Source organism: Trematomus bernacchii, unplaced genomic scaffold (assembly GCF_902827165.1).
Source record: "Trematomus bernacchii unplaced genomic scaffold, fTreBer1.1, whole genome shotgun sequence".
NCBI classification, from domain to species: Eukaryota; Metazoa; Chordata; class Actinopteri; order Perciformes; family Nototheniidae; genus Trematomus; species Trematomus bernacchii.
In genome coordinates this window covers 2,352,667-2,379,092 of record NW_022987683.1, presented here as the reverse complement: position 1 = coordinate 2,379,092, position 26,426 = coordinate 2,352,667, and the positions used below count along the sequence as shown (strand labels likewise).

The following is a 26,426-nucleotide window of genomic DNA, read 5'->3' as shown; positions in this document are numbered from 1 at the left end:
CAACAGAGTCAACCCTGGGATATAGTGATCACTTCCAATACAGACATTCAGCCAATCAGACTCAAGGATTCCTTATGTCTGTATTTTCATATCTGCCATGCTATGTGAACACTCATGAATAAAGATTGTCAATACAACAGAGGGTTATAAGGAGGAAATAAGGAGGAAAGGAAATATACAGTTTTATTAAACATGCCAACATTGTTTTTCACTTTCAGTATTGGTTATTAGCTACACTTCCTTTCACTTAATAAATAAACTGTATATACGTGTTTAAAATAAACCACATTACCTGCGCTCATGGTATAGATGTAATTGTGTTGTGTGTGTGTAGATGGTGGTAGCAGGGAGAGGCATACACGTGCCTTGATCCCTGCCGAGTCGACGCACAACTGTTGATTGGTGTCAGTGCCAGAAAAACCTTTTAGGAGCAATGCGCTCATGGTATAGATGTGGCGCATACATCTTAGTTCCTACTCTTTTCCCTCAACCTATCCTAAGGCAGTGCATGTACACGTTGTGCCTCTCCACCTCTGTTCCTTACTTCTTACTTGCTACCCCTTTCCCTTAACCTATCCTAAGGGAATGCATGTACCTATGTACATGCACTCCCTTAGGATAGGTTAAGGGAAAGTAAACACGTTAGTTTAGATGCTATAGGCTTAGACTGTCGGGGGACACCTTACTTCTTCCTTCTGTCTGTCTGTACCTGTGTACTCTCATGTTCCGAATAACCCAGCTTCCCCCAAATTTCTTTTTGGTGTCTATCTACGCCGGGGTCCTGAGTCGTGGCTGATCCTGTCGCTGCGGTCCTGTGTCCTGGATCCTGCATCCTGAGTCCTGGATCCTGCATCCTGAGTGCTGGATCCAGAGTCCTGCATCCTGAGTCCTGGATCCGGAGTCCTGGATTTGAGTCGTGGCTGAACCTGTCCACTGCGGTCCTGCCTGACTCTCATCATACTACTTCCCTGATGGCTCCCACAGGATTGTTGACATCCTCGTGGATTCATCTTCTTATTATAGACACATGCATTTCCAAACATTTGGTCTACCTACGCTGTAAAATGTATTATCTCTTCGATCTATTGCACGTCTGTCCGTCCTGGGAGAGGGATCCCTCCTCTGTTGCTCTCCCTGAGGTTTCTCCCACTCCCCTTTAAACTGTGGGTTTATTTGGAGGTTTTTCCTTGTACGATGTGAGGGTCTAAGGACAGAGGGTGTCGTATTGTCATACTGATATTCTGTACAAACTGTGAAGTCCACTGAGACAAATGTAACATTTGTGATATTGGGCTATATAAATAAACATTGATTGATTGATTGATTGATTGATTGATTGATTGATTACCTAGCAAACCAATTTGAAACTGTTGTGCCTGAAGGCATTTTGGAAAGTATAAAACAAAAACAACAGTGCAATCAGAAAGCAACATCTGCATTTTTGATGAGACATGGGAGGGAACGAACATGAAGCTTGCTTTAAATAACACCTGGGAGAAATCTACGTCAGAGCTGCCCTGAACGTGGCCTCATCAACACCATCAACAAAAGTGAATAACCTCGGGATAATCTCGGATTAGAACTACCGCCTCAACATGTCACACTTTATTTTGCCTCCCCTCTGGGCATTATAATGTGCGACTTTTCAAAGACAAAACAATTATGTTTAAACAATAAGCCTGGAGTCATTGATATAGGGAACCTTTATATATAGAGCACAACAAAGGACAATATAACAAATATAGGGAACTTGTGCACTAATGTTAAGTAAGCAACTAGTTAAGGTCAACTAATGCATCTTCCTATTCAATCCTTCAGATATGAAATCCAATAATTTAAATACCTAATTTCTAATAATAAAAAATACAATGCAAAAGGATGAACTATTGTTATTCCAGATATCATCAAGTGTTGGCTGTCACTGAGAGAGATGACATCTACCTTATTGCAATAAAAAGACAAATTACTTCTGTTTATTTTGGATGGATCAATGATGTTACAACAATTATGCAAATTGAAGCATTTTTATATTTATTTCTACTCCAGTCAACTATGAATCAACCTTCATAAATAATAACAATCTTTCTACCCAAAGTGAAACAGATGACTGGCCTTAAACTGAGGGAAAAAAGGCTTCTCTCTATTAAATTAGAAATTAGTTAGTTTGTCGTTGGCTGTGGATAACTGTGTTTCATATTTATATTGTATTAAGCAGTGTAGTCCACACACACGAGCACACTTACACAGCGTATACACCTGAGGCCCATTCTATGCTTTGTCTATCATGGCCATGGAGGAAGGCCCTCCACAAACCGCAGTGTAAGCAATGGTGGAAGAGTAATTATGCTAATGTCTAATTCCCCTTGGAGAACCAAATGCAGGGGCTATCACTCTATTCAAGTCTTTCATTATTCTTTAAAAGCAAAATCATTTACTTAGAAGAGAAGCAAATGCCTGCGTCAAAGACAGTATACACAGCACACGTCGGCAAATAGTGTGTGTGCTTGCAGGTTATCAAGAAGGTGTGTGTGAGTACTTCATTTTCACAGTATGGCTGCTGAGAGAGAGATAAAGAGTGTGATCACATGGCAGGCTGGTTCTTTGTGATTCATTTTACTGGGCTATTTCTGCCCCTTCTTTTGATGACATGCATCCATACCCTTTGTAAAGCTACAAAGAGATGTAACCCGTACACCTGTTTATTTATGTCTCACTCTCATTATGCATGCATCCACAGGAAGGTAGGATGCAATCTATTTGATTTCTACGACTACAATAAAACAATACTACAATGAATTAAACCATTTCAAAGGCGTCCATTTCAGACATGTATGACACCATATGGAATAGTAGGGAAGAGATATTTAACACTGGAGGGAAGAAAAAACACAATTATACTGTTTTCTACTATAAAAAGAAATATGATGCAATATCCTCCACACCTGCAGCATCTGTTTCATACACAAATAAAAAATGCTCCCCAATGACCTACCTTAGATTTCAAAGAAGGCTTAAGGAAAATTCCCCCGAAGGTTGGAAGGCAGGTTCAGATAACTGTCAATTCATTTGTTCAAGTCCAGGATACAGAGCTGCTTGTGTGTCAAGAAAGTACGGAAAGGCAACGAGAAGAAAGCGAAGATGGTGAAGAGAAGGAGCCAAGAGTTTAACTTGTGGAAGGCTCTCAAGATCAAGAGAGGAAATATGTGTTCAAAGTTCCAAGCTGGCAGAGATGACGGCAGACGGGGAGGTCGCAAAATGTGTAGATGCTGTGAGGAAGGAAAGGCAGTAGAAACCAACTATAGCAAGGCATGCACTCTGAAAGAGACTGACACACTGTGGTATAACACATATTCATACACATTAATTGTCCTATAATTGTGCTTTTCATGCATAAATTGTGTTATACTGTAGTATGGCAATCCCTAACCAAGAAAACATAGCAAGATAAAGAGTGGGGGGAGTGAACATTAAACAGCATATCACCAGTACTGTTCAGAAACAAAAACAATAATAAGCTAGTGTCAGTGTTGGTACTCTCATGTGTGAGATTAAGACGCAATTTAGAACTGACTGCTAAACCAGACAGATCAACCTACATAAATCATTCTTTGTTTGCTCTGCATTTACATTATTTCAGGCTGCTGGTGAGGTCCTTCCCTCCACTCTACACACTCTCACAAATCAGACACACATCTATTAGGTCTCTGCGCTGAACACATGTTAGTATTCTCCCCGGCGCCACACAGTTTTACCTGTCATCTTTGAAGCCAGCTCGGTAAAAGTGGGAACACTCCCAACGGGCAACAACTGAAATTCAGGAATCATCACCCCATCTCCTCTCATCTCTTCATCATGTGCTCTCCTCTCTCAAGGAGCAGGGGTTCTCCCTGCTTATCTTGGCATGTCTGTCATGCCGACGGAGCCGTTATTATTGCCATCTCCTCACTTCAACTCTTCCAAGAGCCAAAGCAGTACCTTGCTAATCATCCCCTTAATGTCATGCACAATCATATGCTGCAGAGCTAACATGGCAACCAGCATGACAACAATGTAAGATAAACTCCATTGCAACAGAACCATAGGGTGGTTGTAACGAAGGTAAGTGTGAGGGTGAAACAGCTTAACTCAGCACCCGATAGTTAATAAGCAATCAAAGACTTATGCAAACAAGTCTATTAGCCTGTCACCCTGCCTCTGCCCTGTTCAAATCAAGCCTGTGGGGAGAGCTGAATGCTAATTGTATATAAGCTCATGTTGAGCTCAGCTTCATATGCAATCTATACAACACAGTATTTCCATATTAACATATCTTTATTATCAGTCCAGAGCAGTTTCACCAGCTGTATTTGTAATTATAGTGCTTTTCAATGCACCTAGTACACACCTTAGAATGTACACAAAGATATACAATGTAGCTTTACTGGGAACTGAGTATTATCACAACACTGAAAGAACATCTACAATCTAGGAAATAAGCAACCCACTGACAATAAACGTATTTCTCCCTCTCTCCATACTATCCTTCCTGAACTCTCCTGCTGCCAGCCGCCCAGCAGGTGAGCACATGGCAGGGACTCAGGACTTGAATCACAGTTTCTCCTCGCAGCGTGTGTTAGCGGTGCCTCAGGAGCAGAGCAGCCAGTCACTGTACTCTGAGTCGTACAATCTGAGGTGTTACTATGACTGTGGTGCAAGCGATAGAACATTCAAAAAAGAGGAGTGAATGTAGAGTGCAGCAAAATATGTGACTCCCTGCTGAAGGGAGGTAATGAGGCCTTGTTGACTAATATTTTGATTCAATATTTAACTTGTTGGCAGTGATGTGTAACAAGTTTTCCAAAAACCTTTGAAGAAGTTACAGCACACTCTCAGTGCCACACAAACAGCAGAATAACACATTGAAACGTTCACCTAGTCCTAATGCCAGAAAACCACCAATACATATTAAGCTGCAGCACTCACTCCAGCCATACACAGTTAAACCATGCCAGTCAGAAGAAAGGTTTCACTTACGATCGTTGCAAAATGAACCTCCATAGGACGTCATGGTGCAGTCGCAGGTGAAGCCCTCCCACTGCTGGAGACACACCCCCTGATGATAGCAAGACTCCTCCGTACAAGTGGTACTGGGTCCTGGAGGAAAGACAATATAGTTAAATATACATTTCTCCTGTTTATACTGGCTATTTAAAGTTTCTCTCATGGGTTCAAAGCAAAGACATTTATTCAGAGGTTTATCTGAAGCTCACACGAGGCTACAGCAGTCCAATTTAGACAAATCAAGTGGATATCTTCCAAAGTTACAGGCTTTTTAACAACAAAAGGCCCTCTTGTAACAATCCCTGCAAAGCAACTCAATAGGGGAACTTACACTACAAAGGCCTTAGAGCTTTGGAGTATTCACTCCATTTGCCTAACTCAGACTTCTGAGGCTCCATAAGAGTTTCATTTTGGTCCAAAAGAACTGTGGATTTACATTGAGAGTGCAACAGAAAAGGATCTGCTAATGGTCAGAGTACACATGGGGTATGGTAATACCAAACAAAAGCTGCTTCAATATTCACATGGACACCTGACTACCTTTTTTATGAGAGACTTGAACATTTCTGAATCAATCCTTTAACCGTATAATGTTAATGGAGTATTTAACAGAGTAAAAGCATACAATAAAACCTCATATTTTAAATGCTTGAGTTAAGAGACATATTAGGCGCTTTCACACCAAGTACTTTTCCCAGGAATAGTTCCCGGAACTTTTATTTCCCCTGAACTATCTAGTAAATCGCGTTCACACCGGAGAAAGGTCCCTGGGGGAGGATTAGGCAAATGAAGCCGCTGACGTCACTTCTTCTTCTGCTTTGGGTTTACTGGCAGGCCACAAACAACTTCATGGCGTATACTGCCACCCGAAGTCCCGGAGCCCCCCGGATTCCGGGACTTTGGGTGGCAGTAAATCGCCACCCGAAGCCCCGGGTAAATTGCCAGAAGCGCAGACACCAATCAGAAATTGGAACCTTTTTCTCCCCAGGAAAGTCCCGGCTCTCTAGCAGGGACTAAAAAGGGGTGAAAAGGTTCTTGAAAAAAAAGATATTTTTGGTGTGAACGCAACATCCCAGGAACTATCGGAACTATTTATGGGAACAGTACGGGAAAAGTACTCCGATGTGAGGGTCTAAGGACAGAGGGTGTAGTTTTTTCTCATACTGATATTCTGAACTAACTGTGCTGTTGTATTAGCTGTAAAATGTCTTTACTGTAGGGTATTTTTACTATTTGTACAGCACTTTGGCTCGACCAAAAATCGTTTATAAATGTGCTATATAAATAAAACTTGATTTGATTTGATAACGCCTATTTCATTACTCCGCTTTCACACCGGAGTAATTTTCCCCGTACTTTTCCCTTTTAGTTCCGATAGTTCCAGGGATTTTGCGTTCACACCAAAAAGAGAACTTAGTTCATGATAACTTTTCCCCCCTTTTCAGTCCCTGCTAGAGAGGTGGTACTTTCCTGGGGAGAAAAAAGTTCCAATTTCTGATTGGCTGGGCGAATTGCAAACCACGCCCCGTAAAACTCGGAGAAGTTTTGTGAAGCCGCCATTGTATTTGCTGGCATTAGCATTATTAGAATTAGCATTAGCCCCGCGCACCAACGGAGAGAGACTAACTTATGGCAACACAAAAAAAAATATGGGAGCGATGGAGTGATGAGGAGGTGTCGGCGTTCTGGCGATTTACTCGGAAGGCTTCAGTAGAAGCTGCTGGGAGTCCCAGCAGCTTCTACTGAAGCCAGTCCCCAACTCCGGGGACTTCCGGCCGGGGATTTCGGGTGGCAGTATACGCCGTGAAGTTGTTTGCGGCCTGCCAGTAAACCCAAAGCAGAAGAAGAAGAAGTGATTACAGCGGCTTCATTTGCCTAATCCTCCCTCAAGGACTTATTCCGGTGTGAACGCGATCGGCTCTTTAGTTCCATGGGGGAACTAAGTGCTGGGAACTAAGCACGGCAAAGTACTTGGTGTGAAAGCGGCTATTGACTGCAACACAATGCATTACCTGCTTTCCCAGAGACTAAAAATGATTTGATTTGTGTTGCTTATAAATTAATTCAGATTCAATTTGACATTAATTCAAAGTTGAACCTGGTGTAATTGCCAAACTCTGGGAATATTTGCATAGGAAATGAGTAGTGGTGGATTCAGTCGCTGATTAGCTTCCCCATTATACTGTATCCCTGTGTGTGTGTGTGTGCGCGTGTGCGTGTGCGTGTGTGTGTATGAGTGTGTGTTATGGGGGGATGCTGGATCCTGTTGTTACCTCCCACTGTCATGAATGGCTGAAAATATTTAAATTGTCAATTAGAAACTCCAGCGATGAGATTTCTCTGTGGAATTGAAGCCATTTATTCAGATAGGTAATGTGACAGACTGCTTTGAAAACTCACATATCCACTTATGATTAAACATACAGCACTAACGGCTTCGTCATTGGTCTGACTTGAAATGGAAAAATGTGACCAAGTGTCTTTTTTGCCTCTGTATTATTTAGGGCTGTCAGTCGATTCAAATATTTAATCGCGATTAATCGCATGATTGTCCATAGTTAATCGCGATTAATCGCAAATTAATCGCACATTTTTTATCTGTTCTAAATGAACCTTAGAGGGATATTTTTCAAGTTTTTAATACTCTTATCAACATATGAGTGGACAAATATGCTTTATATGTTTGTTTATTATCATTTGAACAATGACAAATATTATCATGAATATTAAACACAACAACCTGAACATTACAAATATTCGCCTCAATTCAACCTGGAACCTCTCTCATACAATAATACAATACAAAGTGTGTGTGTGTGTGTGTGTGTGTGTGTGTGTGTGTGTGTGTGTGTGTGTGTGTGTGTGTGTGTGTGTGAATGTGGAGACACTGTGATGGATCGTTGGAGCTATGTGCAGCTCAAGGCATATATGCTCGAACGGGAGCTGCCTGGACGCTGCAATCATGTTGCGCGCACTATCCGTGCTGAGTGTGCTGACTTTTCCCACTGTCTTGGCTACCTGCATAAAGCCAAGTGCTCGGCGCAGTTGTCGGCGAAATGTCGCTCCTCTGTTTTCATTGAAACAGCTCCTTATATCCGTTAGCGCAGCTAGCTAGCACCAGATGCTAACCACAACAACAACACGTAAGGTGTGCCTCGCTTGAGTCGCGCCACACACACACCCTACCCTCCCGGTCCTCCCGATGGCCTGTCCGGGCCTGCCGGTGAGCGTGGAAGTGTGGTCTGCCACAAGCGGGCGGCAGGAGCGGGGCTGTCAGCATCAGCTTGTAGATGGTATTTTAAACTCGATGCGTTCTGAAACTACGGGGCGGCCGAGGACAAAAAATACACATGCTTTAATCGCGTTAAAATAATTAGTGGCGTTAATTTTTTTTTGCGTTAACGCGTTATTAACGCGTTATTAACGCGTGGGAATGAAAGAAGACAAGAAATGTAAAGAAAAGCAGACGTGGTAAAGGCTGGATGTAAGATAAAATATCAGAATGCAGAGGAAGTATTAGGCAAGATAATTGGTCTAAAAATAAGAGTGTGTGGTGGCTGTCGTGTTGGTGGGGGCGAGGATTCTCATTAAAATCTCAATTAAACACAAACATTTCCAAAGGACCATGGTTCAGCACCAGAGTAATTTGTTTCCACACAGATAAACAGACATCTCACTGTGCCATTTACAAATGGCCCAATTAAAGGCGAGCCCCCCACACTCGCAGAAAATGAAATACAATCACCAATATATGAGAGCTTTTACCGTATGCTCCAAAATGTTTACTTGAATTCAATGTCAATTTATTTCTATCAGCTTGTTCCATTCCTAACCTCACTAATTGCCCCATCAAATTACTCGCTAATAAAATGGTCCCTTGAGCAGCTAATTAAGCATATTTTCATCATTAATAACCAAGTCATGTCGCATTTTATTACTGTTACTTTAACCTTTCATTGGCTAAACTCTACCTTTTGTATGTCTGCCTAATAAGCTGTTATTAGGTGCCTTACATTTGTTGGGGCATACAACTCCATCTGCTTTAATTGCTCCAAATGTTTAGGGAAATCCTGCAGAGTATAGGGAGCCAATAAGAAAAACCAGGATGTAAACCCCAAAGAGAAAACACAAATAGACTTCCTCACTGCTGTCAACTGCATCAATAACTAACAGCTTGGTTACTACTGAAACATCTGCTCACATATTAGCAGTGTAGAGGCCAGAGCCCCCCACTGCAGATCCAGCTGAGCTCTTGGTTCATAATAAAACACATGTTTGAAGAAGGCAAACGTTTATTTATTTTTTATTTTTTACAGTGCTTTTATATTTTATTAAAGTAGGAATTCCCCAGGAATGTATCACATTTTTTTGGGTTTGTATCTTTTTCAAATCTCAAAAGGTGATTTTATCTCTGCTACTGCTGTTTCTACCAATACGAAAATGAGAGATTTTGGTCACTGCGACCTGAACTGGAACGACAATGAAAATAAATGAATTGAAAGTCAAATTGGAAAACTCAACTGTTTTTTCTATGTTCATTTTATGTTCAGTTTAATTAAATCCTTAACCTCACAACATCAGGCAAGCTCCTTGAAATGTTTGAAAACTGTGTCAATAGGCGCTTTCATACCGGAGTACTTTTCCCAGGAATAGTTCCGATAGTTCCTGGGATTTTGCGTTCACACCAAAAAGATCTGGAACTAGAACTCTTAATTAGGCGCTTTCACACCAAGTACTTTTCCCAGGAATAGTTCCAGGAAACTTTTCCCCGGAAAAGTTTCCTGGAACTATCTAGTAAATCGCGTTCAAACCGGAATAAGTCCCTGAGGGAGCCGCTGACGTCACTACTTCTTCTGCTTTGGGTTTACTGGCAGGCTGCAAACAACTTCACCGCGTATACTGCCACCCGAAGTCCCCGGCCGGAAGTCCCCGGAGTTGGGGACTGGCTTCAGTAGAAGCTGCTGGGACTCCCAGCAGCTTCTACTGAAGCCTTCCGAGTAAATCGCCAAATGCGGCGACACCTCCTCATCTCCACCGCTCCCATGTTTTATTTTGTGTTGCCATAAGTTAGTCTCTCTCTGTTGGTGCGCTGGGCTAATGCTAATGCTAATAATGCTAATGCCAGCAAATAAAATGGGGTGAAAAGGTTCGCAAAAAAAAGTTCTAGTTCCAGATCTTTTTGGTGTGAACGCAAAATCCCAGGAACTATCGGAACTATTCCTGGGAAAAGTACTCCGGTGTGAAAGCGCCTAATTTGGTCTATGGATCACATACAAGTGATAGTGAGGGAATGTTATTTTGGTAAAGGGTAAAATGACTCAGGACTTGCTTTTTTCTTAGATAAAATAAATTGAGTCAGACACACAATATAAACTTCACAGCTGCTAAGGAAATTATGTATTATTTGAACCATGCAGTATGTTTTTATATTGAAACATTTCTGGCCATGTTTCTACCCTCCTCAGCTACAGTGAGTCAGCAACACTTTTTATATACCTGCACTTCAATTATCTCTGTCTCACAGCTTCCTTTCCTTTCCCCCTGTCTTGTTCGTTGTTGTTGTGATCTGCTGATTCAGTAGAGAGCAACAACAATCAGCTCCCTGTGCTTCCCTTTGTTTGGCTTTATGTCCACGGAGCAGCCACCTCTGACCACTCTGCATCCCAGCTCCAGGAAACAATGACCTCACAACCAGGTCGCTCAGGGCTCTGGCACTGATCCATACCCAGGACAACACTGCATTTTGTAAAAGTCATCTTCATGACTTTTACTCTGGTACACCAACACTTTTGTAATTCTAGAAGATAAACCAGAACTAGTGAAAATAAGTGTTGAAAATGTACAGATTTTATGTCGATTTGATTGGACTATCTTGTAAACATTGAGAAATGATTGTCTGAATTGGATCAAAGCATATTAGATAAATAGCCAAATGTGTTTTTCATGTATTCCTTTGATATCACCAGGGGAATATATGGATTTATATTGGACAGCCCCAGGTCTGTGTAAAGTATTACTTCTCAAAAAGGTCTACCCTTGCAAAACTGGTCAATTCTCTCTCTGGCACCTGCAATCATTAGCTAATATTAACATCCATTTTGGGTGCCTCGGGAGTCAATATGATAGCTTAATGCAGGTTTAAACAGTGTAGGGAGCAAAGTAATTGTGGTGTGTAACTGTAGGCAGGTAATAAGACTGGCTGGCAAGAGTAGCAGCGTTAGGGATGGAGAAAAAAGGAAAGAAAATAAGCTGGATCAGTGCTGCATCCAGTCGGCTAGTGCGGCCCCCAGGGAAATCAAGTCTGTGCTCTCCGACACTCAGCACGCCATCGATATGTGGTGGCGGCGGGGGGTAAAGGCATGGGTGTGTGGAGGGGGAAATGCTTAAGCCAAAATCCAGCGTTATACTCAGGATTAACTCCCCGACACGAGACATGGTGGTTATTGGCATACAGCAGAACAAAAAAACAAAACAGATGCTTGAAAAAAGATTGATGAGGAAAAAGCCAAAGAGGGTGGGGTGCTGCTGAGATTAGCCACACTGACAATAACATTAGAGGAGAGAGATACCTCTCTCATGCAGCTTTTATGAGGCAATAGAGAGGATATACAGAGGACAGTGGCTCAGATTGTAAACAGTGAGAATCTGGGCTGCACTGATGTGACTTTCTGAAGCTCTGAGCAAGTGGCAGTCTGGTGTGTAATACGGCCATGAAGTTATGGGTGTAAATAAAAGTAAACAAAGCTAGAGTGAGCTCAGAACCAAGGTGGTGTCAAATAATCTCCCTTTTCTAATGTGATATACATCACTTTAAAATGATGTGTTTACCTTTATCAGTACATATTAACAAAACAAAGTGTCAGATATAATTGATTATTTTAGCAATCAAATCATGGATGCTGTCCATCTGCGTCTCTAAATGACAGATTTATTAAAATTGTAGATTCCTATCCAACTCCTGACTTGTTGTCATTATAATTAATTATCTGTCATCTTCTCAAACGGAGCTACCCTGCTGAGAAGTTGTGTAAAGGTTGGAATGATCTGAGAGAGATTGTTGCTAAAAGCAAGAACACAGTAATACCCAATGGATTTCACAAAAACTTGAAATCATTGACATATCAATGTTGACTGAAGGGGGAGATAATTGTTGTCTGTTCTTACCGTTGAACATAGATATCATTGATAATCATACAAATAGAGCTAACAAGCATTGTGTGTTGCCTTTGATATGTTGAGTTCTGTGTGATGTGCCCCCCCCACTCACCATCGCAGCCTCGTTCCACCTGCCCCACTCTGTGGAGGGCGTCTGCGATCAGGTCGGGGAGTCTCCCGTTCAGGTCCACGGAGGCCAGGCAGCCCTGGTACCCGTCCCGGGAGGCGATGAGCTTGGGCAGGTTGCTGTACATGCTCTTTGTCACGCCACCGATATACAGCTCCCCTGTAAACACAAACATAGACACAACCTGTGAGAACAATGCTGTATCTGTTGTCAAGGATAATTCAATTCAGACAGCAAGTGCTTTAATTTAAGACTTCTTAACCGAGATAATATGTGTACATATCAGTGTTAGGGAGGCTAGAATAAAGCAACCTAAGATAATGATTCAACATCAAAACAAACAAAAATTAAACTGTCACAGTAAGCTACACTGTGTTTTTATTTATTCCACCTCCCATCACTGAAAAGTATAAATCTTCCTTTTGTTATTGTTGCTAGCGATGCAAGCCCTGACATACTGTAAATCACTATATTGTCATTCAATAAATATGTTATTGCTGGACATGGCGACAACAATCTATAACTATATTCACAGTATCACTAACTGCCGTATTGTCTTTAAAAAAATGCTTTAAGAAACATTAAAACACAATGATATAGTAATGTTAAATCTAAAGAAAATAATACATTTGATTGTAGTTGTTATCACAAAGGGCAGAGGATGTTGATTGGCACAAGAAAACTTAAAAAAAGGCTGTTGAAGAAGCAGGAAGATGAGCCGAATTAGGGAAAACAACTGTGATATTTATTACCAACATTATTTCAGAAACAGACGAACACATGTCAAATGTTAAACACAGCAAAACAATTACAAACTAAAAAAATAATGAAAGCTGCTGCCCTAAAGCAAACTGTCACCTACTATGCCCCTCTGAATGTCAGCCTCACCTAACAGGAACCTACCACCTGCCCAGGTAAGGTGAGCTGAACAAGGAGCAATATTTAACCTCATCCAAAAATAATCAAACAACAAAAACATGTTTGAGTAAAGGCTGGTATGACGATTTATCTACAGGCAACCATACAATGTGAATGAATATCATTTCCAGCAGCAATATCTTACTTCCTACATCATAAAATGGCAGAGGAGGCACACATGTTTCCCTAACTGTGCATATAGTGTTACATATACATGTATGTACCCTATATTATTGAATACATATTCTGTTTTCAAATACCAAGTAATGTGATATTAACATCAATTCAACATGGTGAAACACATAAAAGGTTCCTTATGTGTTGCTGAGTCTCAATGTGGGGTTCCTGTGAAGTGTAGTGTGTTGCAGATCTATGGTGAATGTGTGTAGATAGATGACAGTAAGCATTAGAGTCACAAACAGACATATAGTGGACATTCAAAGCAATATGAATGTTAGGATGTGTGCTATAGATTGCACAGCATCAAGTCTGACACATTTACATTTGATGTGTTCATGTAAAGCTTACCATATACTCCTCTGGGAGAAAAAGTGAAATATACAAAATGGTACTTTCTCATGAAGAAAGCAGAATGTGTGAGTCCTCAGCCACATGATAAATCTGAGTTTTAGAATATCTCAGCGCTCAAGCACAATTAAGGTCTCTTTACGTTACAACATAAAAGGAAAATGTATCCACTTTTCAGCCACATTATTTTCTCCCCCTTCCACTTTTCTTTTCTAAGCACACTGTTCTGTAGAGTTGTGAAGAAAACGCCAAGTGAAATCATAAAAAAGCACAAAGAGTCCTTTGATGTAGGTGCATATGAATAAACACGGTTTGCAATGCTTCAGGCATTTCTCATCAACAAAAATCCTACTTTATCTTTAAGTGAAATTATATTCAGCAAAACCTTTTTCAAACAGTGGGGTCCTGCTACAAAGATAGGACTATTAGAAAACCAAAAAAATGACATTTTCACAGCTGGAAACCAGAACTTTCAACTTAAGCACTTTGAAAAGCAATGAGGCACGAGGTCAATGATATGTGGACTCTGTGTAATGGAATGAGTCAATGATGTTTGCCAACTTCTCTCCAGAATTAATGAGTACTTGACACTTCATATTTACCAGCTGGGGCTCCCGGGTATTACAATCAATACAGTGAATTAATTAGCTGTCTGACTGAGTGATGTCCTCAAATCACGGCTGTAAAGAACTATTTAGCAAATATGAAATTATCAGTATGGACTTGATCTCCAAAGAGCAAACCATCCATTTCTGGCAGAAGTGAGCAGCATGTTTGAAATATTACTGGCTCACTGCATAACTGGGGTAGAGGAGAGAAGAGTGAGGCTGTGAGTGATGTACTGTAAGAATTAGTCATGCAAGTTTTGTTTTCCTTCAGTGGAGTAAAGACTACAGAAGAGGAATAAATATGCAGCACACACACACACCCCCACTCAGAGAACAGGGCTCTCATTGTGTTCAGTTAGGAGCTGAATACTTTCATTTGAATTACAGATTTTCTTTGGATAAAGTTTTGACTTCTTTGTTCATTTGGGCCAGAAACGGTTTGTTGTGCAGCATACATAAGAGCTTATGCTGTTAGTTTGTAAATGTAACACGGCTGCAGAGTCACTAGGGATGGTTACTGTGGAGATTCCAGCTTCTTACATCCAACAACAACAGCAGAGGTTAAAGGTTAACTCAGCAACCAAACGCAAACAATGTCTTAATTATCTTTAGTGGTGAGCAATAAACACATAATTAAAAAGGCTATTTTAGTAAATATGTATCGTTTTGTATCTTAGGTTACAGAAAAGTACTCGTCAAAAACATGATTTATTTCCCCACTTATGTATCTAATACCTTTTTTCTATTTTTTTCTATTGTAACTTGGTGCTTTTGTTAAAAACTCGTAGTGATCACATATTGTATATGGATAAGACGTATATTTAAATGTACTTAAAGTATTGTCTTCTTGTTTCTGACACATTTGCCTTCATTTATGAGTTTTGGATTACAGTTTTTGGAACTGTTCTAGATGTGGGAGGTTAGAACAATGACTCATCATGTTCCTAGCAGACAGGAAGTGTCCTGCTCTGCTGTCCCGGCAGTGATGAATGCCTCTTCTGCTGAGAAGAGAGCGATTGACAAGACGGGACCAATTAGGGCCTCCCGGACATCACCAGAGACCACCGCCTCCACATCTCTATGGTTACCGTAATGACCTCTCAGGGGCCAGTGGGAGGAGTTGGGAGTATCGGGCCCTGGAGAGCCTCTGACTGCACAATCTGGAAGAGCACACTGATTTCAAATGTGCACTGGACAATGTGGCTTTCCAGGGATTTAAAGTGACATGTATAACTCTGTGGAGATGGTTTCATTTGTCTGCCACAGTATATTTGTCAAGTATTACATTCATACAGATGTTTGTTTTCACTGTAAACCATTTGTTTATTGACTAATTTAATGACATGCTATATTGTGATAAACATTGTTGGCAGGATAACAAATCATACCCAAAGAGTAGATTTTGGACATATCTCTCAGTCCTACGTTTAACTACTCATTTGAATTGGTCAGTAACTCTTGTTCCCTCAAGATAAGACCAGTATGTCATCCATTTCTATAATTGGATCCGAAACAAAGTGATCGCGTTTGAATATCTGTCCATGTTATGCAATACTGTGATAAACATTGTCATATCCATTGATGCCTGGTGTCATCTCCTAACAATCAGCTCCCTCTTGCCTTTTCCCTTGCGGACATAAAGCCGACCATTAACTTTCATTAAATGCCCTATTAAAGGTCCCTGCCCCCCCCCCCTCCAGTCCTCACTCTCTCCTCTCTGTGTTGCTTTGCTCTCATGCTGGCTCTTATTGATGAAGATTGAATGATTGCTGATGAAAACACATGAACACACACACATATGCTGTGAGCAGTGTACATGTCTAGATGTTGGCAGCGGTGTGGTGCTATAGTGTTGAGACAAAGGCTTACAAGAGGAAGAAGCAGGGGTTTTGTGATTGCTAATTACAGAGGCACTCCGATCAACAAAGACGCCACAACAAGACAATTGCTGAAGAGAATACATGTTGACGGTAACTGCACGTTAATTGCTGATGCTAAATTATAAGTTGTGTAATTATGTTGTGTTTTGGGTGATTTGTAAAGCAAATGATATATCAAGAGATGTTATCCATCACAAGAAAAAAGGGAAGCAACTAAAACTGTAATTACTTGATAGTGTGGGGACATGTTTTCACTAACAGCTGCTTGTATGTCCTCTCAGTTCTATTGTATCCACAGGTGGAGAAATACATTTTCTGACAATGTAGCCAGCCAAGAACGGGAAAGACATCGGAAAACATTTAGTGAAAAAGTAGCAAATACAATGAGGTCAAATATACCCATATCACAAATTAAGCAATGGCTCATCCATATTCAAGCCCTTGTTTGTTCATGACAAGTAGTGTTTATTCAAGGTAAATTAACCTGTGGCTTACAAAGTATCAGTTAAGTGTGGAACTAAGCTTCTAATGCTTGAAGGGTTCAACTTGCACTGATTACTGTTCTTTTTGCATTGAAGCAATAAACAAGATTTAGAAAGTTCCAACTATAGTAGTTAATAAGAACCAAGTATATGATTTTGAATATATGAATATGCTCTGATTGGTTTGCTGGCCGGCTCTGTTGTGATTGGTCAACCAGCTTAGAGATGTCCCGCCCCAAGCCTTTTACGTAAAATATGTTGGAGTGCTAGCCAAAATAATTGGGAGTGTTGTTTAGTGATTTCACTGTGTTACGGAAGTAAACAAAGGATTACAATAGAGCCGTTTCAGGCGGGGCGGGAGAGGGGGGGGGTCCATTTAGATGCACATGAACCTATATACTACAGAAGAAAACAGGAGAGGGCTTCTTTAACATTTTACTCCAATTGTGTGCTGAAAACATGTGTATTTGCTTGAGGAAGCGTTAAGAGTTATTATGTGTCCAGAGACCAAATCAGACGTCAAGTAACATTACAATAATAAACACAAATTACATCACACAGGGTTCCTTTTAACTATAAATCAAGAAACATATTTGTTTTTTAATGGTGCGACCAATCGTTCAATTCAGAGGTAAAGCTACGCTTCTGCACATGCATTTAATAAAACCCTTGATGGCACGCTTTACTGCTTATCTCATGTCTCTAAGCTGCTCTATAATAATTTATGGCCATGCTGTAAAAAAATATACGAGTGGCAACTAACCCATAGTTTTCCTATAGGGAAATACAGTAAATCTACATTTGAGGTAATACAAATACCACAATTATTAATTTCATAGAAAAATCTGAGAATAGAATATGCACACCGTGACCTGTGCACAATCAGTTGCTATGTGGGTCCTGACAGCGCTCAGAATGTGTGCCAGTGCTCGGTGGTGACACTTTCTGAAAGATTGTATCGCTGCACAGACAGGCGTCATTACACACTTTCATGCTTCCTTTCTCCCCTTATGAAATGTCACTCCGTATTGAGTGTCCTTTCGCTTTGCCTTGGCTGTTCTCTCTCCTTCCCGCAGCACTTTAGTATTTCTCACATCGCTTGGTCACTATCTTTTATTCTCAGTTTTCCTCATATTTGCGTTCATGTCCCTGCCCTTTCCTTTTCCACCCTCACTCAAACTATTCTAACCTTGTATTTCTTTATCTTCCCTTTCTATCCATATCTCTTTGCTTTATTCAATTATACCCATGCTCTAGTTTTAAAACTGGCAGAAGTTGAATGTGCACAGCCGGCACTTTTGACTTGATACATTCTTCAGGTTACACTTTTTGGAGTTGGTCCACTGAAGCTGAATATGACTGGTTGTGGGCTCAGAGCTGTTTAAGGTATTAAAGGTATCTAAATCAGTTTGATCTCAGTGAGGGAATTCTCACTGTATTTCAGAAAATGTACTTGTATTCTTGCAGACTAAATGTCCTAGCAGTTATTATATTGAACAGTTCAGCAATTCTACTCCAATATTTAATTGTATACATTTCTCTATTATGTGATGTCAAATCCCCCCAAAACTCAAAGATACATCCTATAATGGAGGAGGGAAAGCTTTTGTCCTTCAACCTCTCTTTGTTAATCTGTCTAAGATGGCAGAGGAGGGGATCTGTGGATGAGAAAAATAAACAAATGCCCCCATGACAATAACCCATTAACAGGGGACGTTGTTATAGCTGAGGCCCCTGCCAGGTGAGTCAAGGCAATGAGGCCCCAAGGATTTATGAATGACGAGGGACTAAGTGTACCCTGCCGACTCCTGAATAAAATGAATGTGGTACATTTGTTTTCATTTTTGATTTGTTTGAAAAACAAAAAGGGACAGCAGGGGATCTTATCGCATTTCATTTGTTCAATACATGTCAATTTCAAACATGTTTTACTTCAAAACTGTATAATTTCTCTATTTTAATGTATTACTTTGTTGCTCACAAACCATCTTTTGTACATGAATCAATATGTTGCAGGGTCTGTCTGTAGTAATTGCACTTTCTTTATTTTGTAAATTGCCCTCTTCTCCCTGTCTATTCATCTCCTGAGAGAAACGAGGACGTCTACAATTACACGACAGTTATTGAAAACAAGGCTTATTTTTGTTGGAGCACCTGCATGGAAAAGATTATGAATACATCATTACAAAAGGAAAACACACCGGGGTACGGGGTTTAATTGCCACTTCCTTTTTTCGCTTTTTGTTTGCAAGGAAGAGGATTCCACAAAGTACACGAGTGTACAGGATTTGTCGTTGTTGTTTTCCTCACATACAGATATGATATGCTTTGTTGTTAGCAACTATGTTTGTTGTTAAATTCTTATAATTCATTTTACAAACAGTGAAGTAATTCAACAGTTAAACATGTTAAAAGCAGTTCATAAAATGTCACTGCAATGCTAACTGTCAACATTTGCAAAAAAATGATTAACTAATTATTGTATAAGAAATATAATAAACTGACATTGCACAACAATGTCATTTTACATTGACATCATTTGTGTGCAATGTGATATAAACTGGCCTCGACAATTGACTTATCTCAATGTTTTCTTCATTGATATAATTTATTTGAGATATCTATATACATATAACAATTTTTGTTGTTTTATTTAAAGGGGTCCTATTGTTATTTGTGAAGGTTTTCCCTCTCCTGTAGTGTGTTATATAGGGTTTGTTTGCATGTAAATGGTCTGCAAAGGCGAAAATCCCAAAGAGAGGGAGTTTCTCTCCCACACACTTCCCCCGCCCATCATAGTGACATCATCATGTACTAAATATGAGAAAAATAAAACATGTCATAGCATCACAAAATACAAACATGAAACTGAAAACGAGCAGAATAGGGCCCCTTTAAACAAGTTATTTGACTGAGTGGTTGTAACAGAGCCGATTGAGCATCTACTCAACACACATTCAACTGTTTGCAGACCACACACTCAGAAGAAAGGCCGTCTATCTCAGCTCCACCTCTACTGAGGAAATGAAAGGGAGAGATCAAGCGGCAGAGAGGAGGAGGGAGGGTGGGGAAATGGCCAAAGCCGAGTAATACCAAAGTAAATTGTAATGTTAAGACAGGTCAGTGAGGAGAAAAGCTAAAACACGCTGCTCTATTGCAGCACTCAAGCTACCTAGCCCATCATTTATTGAGAGTGCACTGACACTGAGCAGAAAATAGAGGGGATAGAAAGGACATGGGAGGGAAATGAATAAAAAGTCTAGGAGGAAAGGTGAGGCTTTATACGTGTGAAGTACTGTATTTAGTTTTATACATGACTCGACATTTCCTCTTTCCATATTGACTTATGAATACGTTTCAGTTGACTACATATCAAGTGAGTATAATAGGTAGTTTATAACATTTGAAAAAGATGTAGGTATTGTGGCATGTTCTGCAATGATGGTGATAACACGTTGACTTAGGCTGGTACCCCACGGGAACGCATACGGCAAAACGCATAGGATTAACGCAATCGCAAAAAAGCTTCCGTCCACACGCAATATACAAGGGATAGTGTCTGTTCACACCAATAGTATGAAGCTGCAGCGTCGGAGGCTGCACTCTCAGGACCGCACTCACAGGACCCTAGTTGTTTTGCAACATCGCCACCTAGCGGATTGGATGACCGCAAAAGTACAACCAGCGAGTATTGAGTCTCATACACAGCGAGTCTCTTTAGACCAGGGGTTGGCAACCCCTGGCACGCGTGCCAGCATTGGCACGCGGCACCGTAGCCAGTGGCACACTAGGAATAAGTCGAATAAGTGTGCAAAATATTTAAATTGTATTTTCGGATCCTGAACGAGACCGCCGCCAGAGCGCGTCTCCCCGTTACCTGCAGAAGGAAGCCATGCACGCAACGCAGCCCCGCTCTCTTTAACTCCAGGTGACTTTCTGCCGCTTTCCTCCGTGGTGCAGTGCTGATCGTTTCACCACGGAAGAAAGCACTTCACAAATTGCAGTACCCATAAGGAGCTTTACAAATGTCGCAGTTTTTGCGTGGCTGTGTGTGTCTTTAGTTGAAAGCCCAGTGGCGATCTGCTCATCTCTCATTGAAATAATATGCTACAAAGGGGCGGACTGGCCATCTGTGTGTTGAACTTTCCTGTCGGCTCCCAGACCGTAGTCGAGGAGGGCAGAAGCAACGAGCTTCAGGTTCAATAACCCACTTTAGCTTAAATGACTGGAGAGAGGCGAGCTCTTCTTGAGAGGCCGTTGCATTTATTTAGCTGTTCTTCTGTTTCACAAAATACATCACAGACCTCTGTTTTTCTGCTGCCTCGTTTCACTTCCAGAAACATACTCACACGCACACGCCACACCCCTCTCTCTCTCTCTCTTAAAGGGACAGCGATCTCATCTCACTCTGCCTGACCCTAATATCATAACATGTGTGTTCTGGAGAATCACAGAACGGACGATCGTCCTTATTATTATGCCGTTTAAACCAATTATTTAAATGTGTTTGTTAAATTCGGCATCATGTAAGTTGCGCTGACAGGTCCACACACTGCTTCCCCGCAGCGAGGCCCCCCCGCCCTCCTGTTGATAGATCACGAGCGTCAAGCTCCTCAACATCCTCAACCCCCCCCCGTTGATAATTCTCGATCGTTGGCACGCTGATAATTTTTTTTTTTTTTTAAATGGCACTTCATATCAAAAAGGTTGCCGACCCCTGCTTTAGACATTGTAATGCTTGTTATTAACCATCTAAAAATGCATGAAAATATGTTTTTCTTACTGAAATTAAATTATTATTATTAACAACAAGTTGTTGTTAATATGTTTTTGTTTTTTAATAACAAATGTATTTTGTATGTCAGATGTAAAAAGATAGTCTTTTATATTTGTCTTATCAAATTTGACATACAACATAAATATATATATATATATATATATATTGTAGTAATAATGATATAATCTATTTATAATTGTAAATGTATATTGTATGTAGACATACATTTAGATGTATATTTTGTTAAAAGAAAACAAAACTGTTAATTTAGTTTTTGGGAGAAGGGGTGGGGTTAAATAAGTGTAAACTCCTTTGAATCAATTTGATACTGCTTATGTTTCTACAGTATCATAATTCTCTTGTTTCATTTCATTATTATTATATATATTTTTTTTTATTGTATTACACGTTCGAAATAAATCAAATCAAATGTGTCTTTGAAGACACTCGAGATTACTCAAAAACAACTGTTAGTGTGTTTATGCACCAGGCTGCAAAAGATAAACATGCAATTTGACGAGAGGCATTTCAGTGCAGAATACATTTGTATTTATTGGGCACAATTTCCACACTGTGGATTGTTCACTGGGGTGAGGCGGGGTCTGCTGTTCCCTCAACCACCAGAAAACAGCTCCAGCTGCAGTACCCCGGGAAGCCCTCTTCTGAGTAAAAACCCTGTAATATTCCTCGCCGTCCACTTCCCCGGTAGCCTGTGCCAACGTCCTTATACAGGTTGTCACACTGAAAGCACCTGGAAATTTGGTAGGCCTTCCTAAATTCCCTCTGAGAAGACATTCCAGTTGACGACACCTGAAGTAGAATGTCATAAGAAAATTACAATTCAGACAGAAAAAGAACAAAACCTTCCTTAATTTAGCTTACCTTACTCTTAGTCAATCAACTTCATAATATTCTAACCTACAGAATAGGCCGACATAATAACTGACTAAAACACCTCATGCAATATTACAAAACATGTCAAAATGATGAGACTGTCTGATAAACAGTAAACAGGCAGTCGGCACAGTTAAGATTATTTACAATGAATTCAAATAGTAATACAATGACTATTAAATAAGCATTTACACTGAAGACAGAACTTAGGCTACTGCTGATTTAATGTAGCGGACAGACAGATCATATTGACATGCTTTTGTCATCCTCTGAAGTTTAATTAATTAGCTGACTATAATTAATGATCAGGGTTGGGAAGTTTGCTTTTTTTAAATGTAGGTTACAGATGACTAATTACCCTGTTAAAAATGTAATAAGTAATGTAACTGACTATGTAACTATTTGTATTGATATTCTAATGTTAATTATGGTTATTTTATGTTTTTTGTGAGTCACTTTGGATAAAAGCCTCTGCTAAATAACATAACCATAACATACGGTTTCATTAAACAAATAAACAAAAAGGCTAACAGTTGGTTTTGCAGTGAGTCATCATAGGCTAACAGATGACATTTAGCACGTGTTGCTTGTATTGCTGTACAATTGAATACACCAGAATAGTTGTTAACTTTAAACAAACAACATGATTCACATTACTCACACTCTTACTGTAATTAGTGATTAAATCAACAATTAATGTAGGACACCTAGTTGGGCTTGCCAAAATCACGCTACAGTTTCATTAAACAAATAATCAAATATGCTAACGAAGCTAATGCTTTTGCTAATAATGCTTTTGCCGAAAGCTATAGCTAACAACTAATTGTTTTTAGTGCCTTTAATACTGTTAGAAGCTATCATAAGCTAACAGATGTTTGTTTGTATTGCCTTAAGACTATCATAGTTAATGTTAGCTAATCACACTTCATTTCAAGACACCGGAATTGTTATTAATGTTAAACAAATAAAACTTTAAAAGCACTTCACACTACTCACACTCTCTGCGTTGTCGTTCATATTCATGTCTCCTGCTCACTAGGTGGCGATGTTGCAAAACAACTAGGGTCCTGAGAGTGCGGTCCCAGGAGTGCGGTCCTGAGACTGCAGCCTCCGACGCTGCAGCTTCATACTACTCGTTCACACGAGACAGCTCCGTTTAGCTCCAACCGCTGGAAAAAGCTGCAGTACATATGCTGAGCCTGTACGTGGCGCTGTAACTTCCTCCACAAAAAGCAGCGAAGAAGCATGGTCGTCATGGTTGCGCTTCTGTTTATTCACTGTGGTGGGGGCAGAGGGAACCGGGCAGAGTTTTCCGCCGGTCAACGTGTGTAAAAGTTTAAATCTTCCGGACAAAATTATAAAAGTGCCGGTCAAAGGTCTTCTTTGTTATTTATTAAACTTTAAAACAAATGAATAACGACTATATATAATAATAAAATACACGGAGCCTGTCCTCTCTTTTTCCTCTCTTCTGACAGCGTCAGTGTCTCATGCAGCAGCTGATCCTGTAATGAGTGACCCGGCCGACAGTAAAAAATAAACATATTTATAACTAGTTTAGGTAGTTTGAGAGGTAGGCTAATTAAAATAGCTAAGGAGGGTGATCTGACTTGAAGTGTGTGACTCCCGCTGCATCACAGCGGGAGGAGCTGCGTGTCTCCGTCCTGTCAGATTAGACTTCACTCGCGTTTATGTCCATATCGAGATAAAGATAAATAATCAGAATTCAGTGTGCAGTTTACTTTTGCGGGGGTGAGCAGCAGAGACGGGGAGAGGCAGGGCTATTGCGTCATCATTATCACAAAATGATCGTATAGAGGCGATCACACGGAGCCGTATGACCCCCCAGAGCGCTCCGTTCCCAGATCTATCCACCTTTGGAGCCGTTATCGTTTGCAGGGTCCGTTTCTATCGTTTAGTTACGGCCTCGTGTGGCAAAAAGGGCTATACGCAAGAGAAATATAAGGATACAACCCGTTTTCGTTCCCGTGGGGCACCAGCCTTACTCATTCAGAATAGGTGTTGCTTGGGAAAAAAAGAATAATGAGAAAGATAACAGTGATTGTGGCAACATCACCAACTGTGCTGATGACAGATTACAATCAATTAATGGTGCCATGTTGATAAACTCTCTATCTCTAAATTACTGCTTTCACTGTCATCACACTCCTAAAGCGTAAATACAGAGGTGCCGTGCGACAGACATTCATAAATGATGACGTGAGGTGCACATCCTGTTATGCTGCATGTGATTTGTTTAGTTATTATTATGCAAATGAGTGCAGGAGAATATTGGCATATCTTTATTACATTGTGTCTTCTCTCGTTGCCATTCACAGCTCACACCTGGTGCAAAGTGACGCAGAGTTATAATGTAGAGGAAATTGAATAAGGTACACATGTTGTAAACACAGGTACAGGCCCTCATATTCAAACTGACATTTCTCACATCTCTTCCCGACATCAGATTTCAGCCGACACATCACGTCCACAGCTTGTTTACTCTCACAACAGGGAACTAATTAGTCTCAAGGGAACACTTGCAATCTAGTATATCCCTATTTAAATGTAGAGTAATACATCTGAACAAGATAGATTATCCTTATTCTAAAAGGTTTATAAGAAGTCATATGTGTGTGTTTTGTTTTTTTAAACTACTAATAAGGATTAGTGTCATTATACGGACACTTGTCGCAGAAATCTTTGAATAGGTACAAGAAACAACACAGGCAAAATTGTTTATACTTTACAATTGTTAAAGTATTCAAACATTTACCAAAATATAACCTCTCTGTCGGATTCACATTGTTTATACGCACGCACGCACGCACGCACGCACACACACACACTCTTGGCAAAAAGCAATGTTTGAGTGAAGTGCACGGAGCGTAGGTGGCTCACAACATGTGTGAGAATGATGGGCTCAGACATCAATGAAGAAACATGGCCCTAGAATACGCCTCTTTAAGCCTTGTTTTAAAAGACTATAACAATGCCAAAACACAGTGGAAGTGAAGGTAACAGTTGGAAACACATATTATTTAACACATTCAAGGACTTTTTTTAAGACGTTTAATGGAGCCTTTAGAGAAGCGGTGTGTTAATACTTTATGTGTTTGACAGCTTAATAAGACATTAGAGCATTGTAACACGCAAAGCAAAGATTACGAGGTCAAGGCTATTATAGATATGTAATCAGTGCTCTTCAACAGAACAGTACAAATTACTTTCTGTGCTGTTTCCATGGTGGCTAAATAGCAATGAATAGGATTTCAGTTAATTGAGTTGCGATGATCACATCTCCTTCACTTGATAGGCCTTCAATGTAGCTCCAGAGATGTTGATTCTGAAGGCTATTCACACTGATATGGCTCCATGTAGGAGGCAACAAGAACAAGAAGGAAAAGGAGAGGAGAAATGTATTATTCTTACATAATGGAGTAGACCCCGGCATTATGGTAATTTCCTCTACACAATACAATGGAAGGACAAGAAAACCTTCAGGATGTTATAATAATGTGTATTGTCAGAGGGTGAAAGGATTGTGCTTCATGTCTACCCTGACAAAGGTAGGCAGATTCAAGGAGTGTACATGTTAATGCACTGGGGACAAAGTAAGACAGGGGCGCTACAGTGGTTCTGATGCTGCGGTGCTAAGGTAACGGAGGAAACACAGCCGATCGTACAAAAACACCTTCAAGGCGGAACGATAGCCACATGACAGAAGGCAGAGGAATGCATACTGTTGTTTAAAACTATAACATGAGCTGTGCCAGGGTTATAAGAGGTTAAAGTCATGTTTTTTTAAGATAACGTATTCACAATGTTTTGCAAATGCGCAAGATGCTACAGTGTGGTTGAGAAATACACTGAATCCAATGGAGGCTCTAACTATTGCTTATCTTGATCATCTCACAAAGAGAGGTCACATGGGCAAATCCCCACTTTGGTAGCAGGGAGAAATTATCTATGTAGTTTGACATTAAAGGGCATTTTTGGTAATGTTCAACCTGAACC

At 40.3% G+C, this 26,426-nt stretch overlaps 1 protein-coding gene across 1 annotated transcript in view; it reads right to left on the bottom strand.

Annotated features, from left to right (window-relative positions):
- The window catches only part of nrxn2b (neurexin 2b), a 619,828-nt gene that overhangs the window by 256,572 nt on the left and 336,830 nt on the right, over positions 1-26,426 (bottom strand). The window contains 2 exon segments of the mRNA XM_034136360.1: positions 5,014-5,133; positions 12,308-12,481. Of these exon segments, the coding sequence (XP_033992251.1) occupies positions 5,014-5,133; positions 12,308-12,481 (294 nt within the window).